An 11,448-nucleotide genomic window follows, 5' to 3' on the forward strand; every position below is an offset into this window, starting at 1 on the left:
ACCCTACTGTGAGAAAAACGGAGCTAACGCAGCCTGGATTCCTACGAGTTTGTGCCTTTCCATCGCTCAGCCTCGCCCCAAGTTCACCAGTGTGTACCCCGAGCCGCAGTACCCACTCCCACCCCAGTACACCTGGCCTCTCAGCAGTACTCCTGTACTGAAACAGAGACCTAAACACACAAAATTGTGACATTATACAAACACACGGTAAAGAGCGTGGTTTATTTCGCACCTCTGCTCCAGTAATGATGTACAACAACAGAATTGTCACTTTAAATCAGGTTTTATTTTGAACGTTGATATTAACATTAAAAAAAAAAAAAAAAAAAAAGAATCAAAGCCTTTCCATAGAAGTCTCTTAAATAATTATATATCAAGAGGTCATGTCTTTTTTTTCTTATTCTTGATTTTTCTTCTGGAGAATATGGCGTGTTTCATAGCCAATCTTTTATGGATCCCTATCTTTACCCTCTTTAGAGTTTTCTGTCTTTGCTTTTTGTCAGCTCTGTAAAGCAAGAAAAATAAACAGATTAGAATAAAACAGGGAACAGACTTTTCTACATTTGCTGATATTTTATATAATCTGTCCATATAAGTATATGAACTTCAAAGTACTGTCACAACAAGTTCACAGTACGTTCCATCTTATAGCATTACGACATTTAATGTTCCTAAAACTGTTTGTCCACTTTACTGCAATTTATTGTTTTTCATTTATGTATTCATTCAGCATTTACCTTTAACTGCCTATAGGAAACTTAAAAAATGCCACTGACCAAGTATAAAACAGCACATACGGACTTTTGAGCTGAGAAGGTTATGTAAGAATATATAATAGAAAGGTGTAGAAGAAAACAGATAAAGTTTAATAACATTATGAAGTGCAAATATGTTACCCAAATAAAATTAGTAAGTTATTTGTTTTCTGTGCCCTACAAAGGATGCATTTCATAGCACAAAACATTGAGTAATTTTAATAAGTAAAATATTTACAGGTGTTTTTATTAGACAAATGAGACACATTATTTTCAGTAAGAAATCAGCTAAATAAAATACTGATAGCCTGAAAGGACTAAACCATCCCAGTACAAGATATACCTGACTGAAGAAACAGATGAGGTTTCATGAATTTCTTTTAGTATCATTTTTACTTTTTTAAGCAAACAAAGAACTGTTAAGGGAAGGAGTAACATAAAACAAAATATTGCTGCATTTTAACTCTAATACTCCATAACAAAATCTTGGATTAATGTCATAGCAGGACATGAAGCAATACACCTGTAGTCCACTATGATCTAGCAGGCAGCTGGTGAACATCTTGATGCTGACCCAAGAGGTTAACTGCCTGAATCTCACTACCCAAGAGAGGTACATCATTGGGGAAGGAAGATCTGCATCTCCACTGTTAGTTCCATTTAAGTCAAGAATCACAAACAAAACCATACAACCTGCAGGGTAAGTTACAAAAGCGTGGGCCAACTATCCCAAACTGGAATAACTGAGCCAACTGCTGGACCATCTCTTAGCAACCCCCCTTCCCTCTTTTCAGTTAGTTCTTTCTGAAGACTATCAAATAGACTTCTTGTCTATTGACATATATATAAGTATGCACTTGTGTATGTTACAGAAGCACGGTCATGGCAGAATAAATGTACTTTATGTCCCCCTTATTAATAAAGATATTACATGGTCCAGATTTAGACCTTACTGCAGCAAACACTTGAAATACCAGATTGAAAAAAAAAAAAAAACCAACATTCTACAACAAAGCAAAAGAGACTAGAAACAATAAAAACTGTGTAGTGCCCTTCTGTGAGAAATCTGAAGGGGATAAAAGTTTTACATTACTTTAGATTAATTTTGAATGTTCTTGGCAGAGCTACGCCATGCGCCATTCACCAAGTTTGGGATCTGTATAAATCCCTTTTGAAAGAAGTCATAGTTAAGGAACTGGGAACTATAGGAAGTTACCTGTCTAAATGAAGCTGGTTTTTATCATATCCTCCTTTAGTATATACTCCCCAGGCAACACAGCAAGTGTTGAAAAGCTGTCTGAATATACTGGAAGTGTTGAAAATACTGAAAAGACGGCACCAGCATGCAAAGCCTAAAATTCTGTCTTCCTAAATTATTTCTATGAAATAGGGTCAACTCTCATCTGAAAGCTATTTTTCATTATATTAATACAGTATCACACTTACTGGCATGATGTTCTAGTGCGGGAGAGACTGGGACAGGTACTGCGCTTGTGACCTTCCTTTCCACAAACAAAACAGCCAGCATCAGTCTTCTCACAAGTGTGGTTTTGAAGAGCACAGCAGTTGCAGTTGTTACAGTGAAACCAAGCTGCAAAACAAGTAACATGACTTACGATCTTGAAAAGGTTATTATCATTCTGAAGCTGAGTTTTAAATATAGGCTGTTTTATGAGGTTTGATATTTTGTTTTACTTTTTCAGGGACATAGATATTCATTTTCTGGTCCCTTACCATACTTGATAAATATTCATTAGAGATACCGTGTAACTATTTCAATATAACTGAATTATTTTGTCGTTAGAGCTGTTATCCTGTACATGACCTTAACATGAAAAAATGGCTCACGTGTTAAAATGGTTTTTCAAAGATACAATTTCAATACTGGCAACCATTTCAAATGGTTGCTTCAGCTAATAAAACATCACTCTAAATACAACTTCATTTGTGTACGAAGCATAACTTGATCATGCCCTCACAAACATTTTAACAATTGCTTGTGTGTTTATAAAATTCTAATGAAAAAGTTTACAAAATTAGGAAACACATGACAGCTCAAAATATTTCAGTCTTCCCATAACAAATATAAGTCTTAAGAAGAACTGAGGTGTATTTCCACTGTGTGGAAATAACTACATTATCTTATGGCAACTTGTGTAAAACAGATTTTTCCTTTAAGTTATGTCTTCTGTATGATCCCATTTTACTACTCTTACAGAATATTTTCTCTTCTGATTTGTCATCTCAGTTTCTTTGAAATATACCTTAAGTGTACTTTTATTTAGAGAAATATTTTTCTGTACTTACAGGGTTTTACACATTTTTTGCAAAGACTACAGTGTTTCCATTGTCTACCATCCTGCAAATAAAAGATGAATAAATGCAGTATTTGTTTTAAAAAACATTGATTCTATTTTAAAACTGAATTTCTAGTACATGGTCCCCATTATTTAAAGAAACAGGTCCTGTGTAGAAAGGACCATAATTGAAACACATCAGTGTTGAGAATCTGTGACAACCACAGTAAAATGACTGCATTTTGAAGTTAACAAGTTCTACAACTTCTGAAACATAAGAAGAAAGGTATGTGTAAAACAGACCACTGACAAAAGGTGTGGTCTTAGCGGCAAGCAGCTAACCTTTCCAGTCCTCTTTCCAACAGAAAGGAATCAGGAAACAGAAATTAATTCCCAGCAAGTTATGAATGATGTCCAGTGAAGTCAGCAAGACTACCAACTTGAAATGTCTGGGGTTTCCCAAGGAAATCAGTATCAAAATATTTTTTGTTACCAGACCAATTGCTACAGAAGTTATTAGACTATTGCTAAAATCATCACCCAAAAAGAAGTCAGAATACTTACTTTTGATGTACATGAATTGCATATCTCACAGTGCTGGTTGCCAGAACTAACGTATCGTTTACATATAGCACAGAACCTGGTAAAAAGAAAACTGTAAGTGTTTGGGTCCATTACTTACTAAAGAAGCAATATGAATGAAATTTATACAACAAAAATAAACATAAGGATTACAAAATCACTTTGCTGAATCAAAGATTATGTTTTTGATACATAAGCCACCACTTATGCCTAGAGCTTCAGAATCATTCAAACACTGCACAAAAAAGCAGTAAAAATTCAGGTGCAGGAATTCAAATTAGCAACATATTTTTTGCAGTAAATTGAACCAAATCCCATTAATTGATCTCAATCAGTAAAATTCATTCATCCCTGATGCTTCTCTTGGTGTGCATGTTATTAACTAGTGTCTCAACGAAGCTGATTATCTGGGACAGCTGTACATCTCCATCTCCCAGAGGCGTACACATTTCCTATCATTCCACAATGGAAAATGTGAACTCCTTCTGGATGTCCAAGTCTCCTACACATTTTTTACAGAACATGTGACCTTACGCTTAGTGAAACATGCTCTTGAACCTGCCATCCAGACGTTTGGTATGACAATACTGAAGAGCACATTCCAAAGTCTTTTGGAGCCTTTATACCCTAATTAAAAATAAACATTCGTTCAGTCTTTTGCCTGTTAACACAACTTACCTGTAGCCCTCTTCTACAGGAAGTACAATCATACTTGGGGAGAGGTTTGTGAAGATACGGACAGGAGACTGCCTGCGACCAGTCTTGCCATGTTTATATAGTGCATGATTATCATAGTCTACCTAGAAAAAAACATAAATTTTTAAAAAGAAGTCTTATATTGAATGCTAAGCACAGACAGAACTACTTGCATATTTATTCTCTTTATGAAATTGTCATTTTTATCTAAAGGACTCTAACCTCGAATTTGATTACAAATTCTACAGCAAGTATTTTGCCTCATTTCTTTTTAAATTTGTGCAACATAATATCAGACTAGACTCAGGAAACCAAGTTCCCACCACTGCAACTATCCTAGTTAACTTCTCCCTTTTTATTCTTTTGCATAGGGCATCTGAAATAACATTTTAGTTGTTTTATACTAAAGAAGGGGTTGTTCTACAAAAGTGCAACCTATTAAAAAAAAAAAAAAAAAAAAAGAACTATATTGTTTGTTCTGTCTGGCAGAACAAGAATTGATGTCCATCTTAACCCATCTCAGAACAATTACGAAGTTGCAAACCCAATTAGCACTGCTTTTTCCAGCACTGCCTCCTAAAACATGCCCCTGAAATTCTCATCTTTGAACGCCCATAGGAACAGAATCTAGACTAGCATTAGTTTCCAGTTTTATTCTAGAAATTCCATTCTACATAATACAAATATGTTGTCTGGAATACCCATGCCAAATTTTAAGGAGACTTGTTATATAAGAAAATAAAATTAACATCATCAATACACGATATAACTCTCAAAAGTCACTGATGTAAACATTCTTAAACAACTTGTAGAATGAATACAACATTAGAGAAACTGTTGCCAAATTATCATTGACAACTTCATTTATTATGTAATTCCAAAAATGTCCATTATAATTCTACTCTTGTCCCAGTAGTTCTGGATAGTAAAGACCTTAAGCTTTCTTTTTACCAGGGCTGGGCATTACCCATCAAGCTACTGACATTTCAATAACTGGGTAAAATTAAACACTCTTCCTCAAGCTACCTCTTCACTTCTGCAATATGCACATGTTAAAATTAGTGCAAATTTTGTCATGCTGAAAACATTTCAGAAGAAATGAGTTAATGAAGAGGTGACAGACAAGCTAAAGGTATATAATAAGCTGTAGGAGTGTGACAAAGTTACCAAAGGCATGACTACTACAAATACAGAATCTGGGGTTCACAGGATGAGCATCACATGGTTTACAGTGCCTCCAACAGAACGAAAAGTTGAGGAAGGCCCATCCGTGGCTAATACCATCATATCCCCTTTCATCATATTCCTGTTCACACTGCACGACTGAAGTTTAGCAAATTAACTGGGCTTGGTCGTACCTGATAATCCATCATACTGAAGCTTGGGAAAAATTCAAGAATACGAGACTCAAAGAAGTATGGAAATATCCAGAACATGGGCATCTCTTGGTTCTCATAACCTTGTGATGAAAAGATTTAGATTTACATTAAAAAAAAACAAATGTATGTGAAGCATTAAAAAAAAATACAGTAAATGTTCTGAATACATAAACATACATATGTCACTCTGGGCATAGTAACTAGTTCCTTTAGGGGGCAGGAAGTTTTTGGCATGTTTATGTATACTGAACTTTTAAGTTCCATTTACTTCTAACAAATTGTATCACCTGCCTAGGTTGGTAAGAAGTGTTACTATTTTCATAGCTTATTCTTCTCTATCTTAAAGTCCATTTTAATTGTAAAGGGGATTTGTTAAAAAAAAAAAATGTGGCATTTAGAAGAACTTTATTATCACAAAGGTAAATTAAACATATGGAAGTTTATTTTTAGAAATTATGAGTGCGTTGGCATTCACGCAAGTCACAAGAATTACAGACTTTTAAATAGGTACTTTTTCCTACAGTGATGTTACAGCTTAACCCACCTATCTGGTTGTAATACATACCTTCTTTTTCTGTCTCCTTCCACATTGCCATCAGTTTTTTAAAACTGGAAGCCAGTGCTTCCACTAAACCTCCAAATGGGGGATCAGTCACCATAATAACTCTTTCATCTTTGTCTTGATGCAAGAATTTCCTACAAGTTTCATGTGCAGCCTGTAAGAAAGATTAATTTCTAAAAATGTAGATTAAAGAACTGTAAAAAGACTGTATTGGCAAGATAATTATTATTTTAGAAGTTTCAACTTTAACACTGTTGGTTATTTCTTCTTGTGTATATGAACCCTTCCATTTCATCCCAGAGGATTCTTTTTTATTTTCAAGAACTTGCTAAAGTTAGGCTTTAGAATGGAAAAAAAAAAAAAAAAAAAAAAACCTTATGTACACAGTGTGAAATGTACTGCACTGAGCATGTTTATACAAATCCGTGGCAGCTTACTAATAATGGCAGGAGAAAAGCAAACGATAGAGGAAATTACTGGGCTAAGTGCTTTGAAAAGTGTTTGGAATTAAATTACACCATGATCCTCCATAAAAAAAAAAAAAAACAACCTGCAGTAAATGTTCTATTGTAGCTGCAAGTTTCCTAACAAACTCAAGTACTTAATGTGCCATTTAAAAAGAAACAACAAATTACAAATTCAGCATTTGTTTTACCTATGACACTAATTCAACTTCATTTTATGACAAATTTAATCTTTTGACTTGCTTGCCTGGTATAAACCAGGACAACCTCCTCTTCCCTCCCACCAGTACATCAGTGAACAAGTACTGGAGCATCCACTGGGCTTATGAAGGCTGGGAACAAAACAATTAATTCTGTGGTAGCAACACAGAAACAGGGCTAACCAATACTTATGTAAGGCAACAAGTCACACCAAACTGTCTTTTAGGGAAAGCTGAGCTAAGGTAAGTAAACTTAGCATGAATTTAACATGCAACTTATCGTTGAACCAAGTGGGAAAGAATTCATGAAGAGGCACCATTATTTTTTGATTTCCAGTATTGTTGACCGCTTTCATCCCATAACAGTTGCTTTCTAACAAACCATCTAGACTCGACAGGATATTCTTACAAAATTCTGCATCAACAACATGTACTTCTTTACAAAGCATTCAAGAAATACTTGCTCTTACCTCTCCACCAAAAAAATAATGATTAAACATGTTGTAGTGGCAGAATTCATCCTCTGTGTAAAATTGTGAATACCTGCAAAATAAGTTTTAACAGTAACAGAAAAATAGAAATATCTTCTTGTCTGCCCTAAGGGGCATTTACAGTGAAAACAAGACCTTAGCAAAGAAGGTTTTGATTACTGACAACACAGTACCAGGAATTATAAAGTACAATTATTTTTTCTCATAAACTAGCTGCCATTTGTGTATGTGTGTAGAAGTGGAGAAGAAAGAGATCGTAAACAGAAAACAAACACCAATTTATCTTTTAAAGTATTAAAATACAAATATTTGCACATATTCTTCAGGCAGATAAACATTTATCAAAACCTACCTGAAATCAATATCTAGCAGAAGGCTTCTAACCCTGAAATCTTCTTCTTGTGATGCTTTTGACTGGATCATTTCATGAAGCCTGAAGTATAATCGGAGCAAAGAGATTTAACATATAATCACTGGCTTCAGAAAATATCTTGCAAGACAAGAATGTCTGGTACTTTACTAAACCTAAAACCAAACAGATAAAGAAAATGGAGTAATCTGAATTTGAATAATTCTACTTAGCTTATTGAAGTTAGAAAACTATGTTAGTCTTAAAAGATGATACCTCAGGTATCATCTGGTATCATCACTAGTGGATCACCATGAAAAAAAAACACCAAACCATAAGCTAAGAAACTTGTTATCCGTTTTGTGAGAAACAAAGGACATTTAAAAAATAGGTGGCTGGGTGGGAAGTTAACTGCAGTGCTGCTACACTCTTCTTGTGTATCTTGTGAGCTCTAAGCAAGGTCCCGCTAGATGTCTGGATAATTCCAACCAATTAAAGCATAGTGAACCTCTTATTATAGGAGAATCTTAGATTATTTAAATTTTAAGTATTAGTAAGCTGCACAGTTCTAAGACAGTACTATTATTTGAAAGCGTAACAATCCCCACGGACGTACCTAGGTGTTCCAACACAGAGCACTCGTCTAAATCCTAATGAAATAATAAGGTCCAGTAGAAACTGGCAACTTCTGTTTGCAAATAAATACTGTGCATTTGTTTTTTTATTTTCCAGTGGATACAGAAGTTGACTGGGACTTCTTAACTGGGCAGTGGAGATATCACACAGGATCTGGTGACTGGAATGTCTTCCCCATTCAGCTGGCAATAGCAGTTGCTGACATTCCTGGCAAAACCTCCTCTTTGATAACGGCAACAGAACAAAATTCTCGTACCTTTAAAAAAAAACAAAATTTTTGAAAAACCCTCTATAAAAGAAATGAAAGGAGTTTCATATTTTGTAATACATTTAAATAGGCATGTTGCTTAAGCTGCTTTTATAAAATTCCACTAACTGCATGTCAATGAAGTACTTTTTATGAAAAAAAATATTCAAAGACACTTTGAAAAAGCCTCCCCTAAAAGCACTTGGCAATAATACACTGGCCAAATACATTGAGAGTTCCCAGAAAATAACTCAGTTACAGAGCAAAGCCTCTGTAACAACTACCAGCAAGCAGTCCTGTATGCTTATACACAAGACTCTCAGATTATTATTAGCGTACTGCATTTGTGTCTTTTCACACTGAAAGTTAGGAATAACTTTTTGAACTCACACCACTACTGACCTCTTGCTAGTGCATTGTGAGCATTAGCGTAAGAAGTATATATATTTTCATATATATAAATACCTATGAAAAAGAAGACAGTTCCTGGGTCGAAAACACCATGTTATAATTAGATGTTTCATGCTATTTACTTTTTGCAGTCAACCATTTATTATTTTTCTAAATATCTCTATTATGTCCACATTCAGAGTACCTTAACCTATGTAAGACTGATTTTTCCTAAAGAAAATGCATTTAGAAACAATACCTTTCCACATTCTGTCTGTGAGTAAAAGGCGGCTGATGATTTCTATTATATTCTTCACGTGCTGCGAGCCTAGTTTCTGACACCTGTAAAATTTACGTATATAAGAAGTTACAAAACAAACAGGTATCACTGCGTTGTAGATTCAATTTCAGTATTAAACAAAAAGGATCAATCAAAGGTCTCATGGTTCAGTTATCCTGCTCAGGAGAACTACTACATTCCTTGGATTCCCCACTCAGAAACAAGCATGACTGCGGTGTAGTGGCACGCTGCGAAACAGAAGTCTCTCTTTCTGAATTTAATCCATGCAAAAACAATAATAATTTCATTCTTCTACCACATGTAATACTGGGGGAAAAATCTCAAAACATGTTTATTATGCAGACAGAGAGGGATGTACTGTCTATGAATGCATTCCAACAGCTGCATTCCCTCTGCAGAGCTATGACTTTACCCTGCACGACTGACAGTGGAAAAGCATCCCAAGTCTTGTGTGTGCTGTTTTTTTAAAAGCACGTCAGCTCTGCTGATTCTCTTACTTTGCTTCCACACAACATACTTGTTTGTTTTATAGTTAACAGTTTCAAGACATTTATACAAAACTTAGATTTGTTTAAAGGGTGAGACAGGGAAATTCAAAGGAACAAAAGTCCCTGTGACACAAGTGACCTTAATAGTGAAATTTTACTAGGAATACCATTTAAATCAATACAAGTGATTAACCACTTAATGTTCACTTCATAAAACTTTTCAACAGTAGTTAGGATAGGGTTGAAAAGTTTATGAACCCAAATAAATTCCAACCTGTCAACGTGTTGAGGACAATACCCACAAGATACTCATTAATGTAACACAGAAGGGAACAGAATGCGGCGTACAGAAGCCATGGCAAGCTTTCCATCAATACACGCCAATCTGAACTTTGTTGCCCCTCAGTTTTCTGACCAAACATCTTTAAGAAAAGTGCTGCAGATCTTCTGAGACTACTGAGCATCCCACTGGCCCCACTATTTCGTGTATTTTACACACCATCTTCCTATCTCCACCAGGCTTTCTGTCTTAGCCATGGAAGATGAGAACCACTTGGAATGAGAACTATCGTTTTTTGTTCAACATCTCATGGTATTAGCAAAATTCATAACTTGAATTCCTTAGTGTTTTGGTGATACAGAAACAAACACCAGTTTTGCTCAAAATGTACACAGCCTTCCTTGAAAGCTATGTATGAAACACTTCTCCACTGCAAGAATAGTCCACTACCTGAATACAAACTATTAGACGAAATTTACAAAACAATTGCCACGGATTTCCAGAACATATTTTTTTTTCAGTTTTCTGTAAAATAGAGCAAAAAATCCCCAATGTTTACTTAGTCTGAAGCAGCCCTCGCTTACCTTCTCATCCTCCCACTGGAAAAAGTTACAATCTTTTCTATCCCTACAAGCCGAGCAAGCATAAAATCTTCTCCCCTCCTCTCTGCCGTGGCTGACCTTTACGAAGAGGAGCGCCGGACCTGCGGGACAGACGCCATTACACCTCGACACACGGGACACATTTTTAACATCTTTAACGCCCCCGGACACCGCGGTCACTCAGTCAGGGCCCCCCAGAGCCCCTCGTTGGGACTCAGGACCCCATGCTCACCGTGTGGGCAGCTGGGGGCGCCGGGCACCGCGCCGAGCAGGGCCAGGGCCGCTCCCGGTGCCGGTCCCGGTGTCGGTCCCGGTGTCGGTGCCGCCGCCTGCTGCCGGCCGCCCCCCGCTCCCGCCCCGCCGCCGGCCGCCATCTTCCCGCCGCCTTCCCGGCAGCCCCGCGGCGGGCTGGGCCTCCTGAACAAGTTTTATTACTTATAACAAAAATAAAAAATAAAAACGCAACTCCTCCCCCTGCAAAAGAAACACGCCCCGAACACGCTTTACGTCAAGGTGATGCTTCTGCCAAAACTGCCCTCTTCCTAACGTTACACCGCTGTTAGTCAGATGAAGTCCTTAAAATTAAACATTACAGTTGAGAAATGCAAATAAAGGATGCTTAGCAGAAATAACGTTATAAATTGTGGAACAATTCTGGAAAAAAAAAATCACCATTTTTTACTTCTCTGCCCTTCTCTCAATAAGGATTTCTAAATCTACAAATGGGGT

The 11,448-nt window shown here is 36.4% G+C and overlaps 1 protein-coding gene across 1 annotated transcript; it reads right to left on the reverse strand.

The window, feature by feature from the left end:
- Positions 1-381: 381 nt before the first annotated feature.
- ZCCHC4 (zinc finger CCHC-type containing 4) lies at positions 382-11,093 on the reverse strand (the record flags this gene model as incomplete). The annotated part of the gene is made up of 13 exons (XM_084286530.1): positions 382-505; positions 2,202-2,346; positions 3,063-3,114; positions 3,617-3,692; positions 4,313-4,434; positions 5,689-5,789; positions 6,275-6,425; positions 7,406-7,478; positions 7,779-7,859; positions 8,392-8,667; positions 9,308-9,390; positions 10,702-10,820; positions 10,952-11,093. 13 exons carry the CDS (start codon positions 11,091-11,093, stop codon positions 382-384), a joined length of 1,545 nt encoding a protein of 514 aa, XP_084142656.1.
- Positions 11,094-11,448: the final 355 nt, after the last annotated feature.

Source organism: Netta rufina (assembly GCF_964035555.1).
Source record: "Netta rufina genome assembly, chromosome: 4".
NCBI classification, from domain to species: domain Eukaryota; kingdom Metazoa; phylum Chordata; class Aves; order Anseriformes; family Anatidae; genus Netta; species Netta rufina.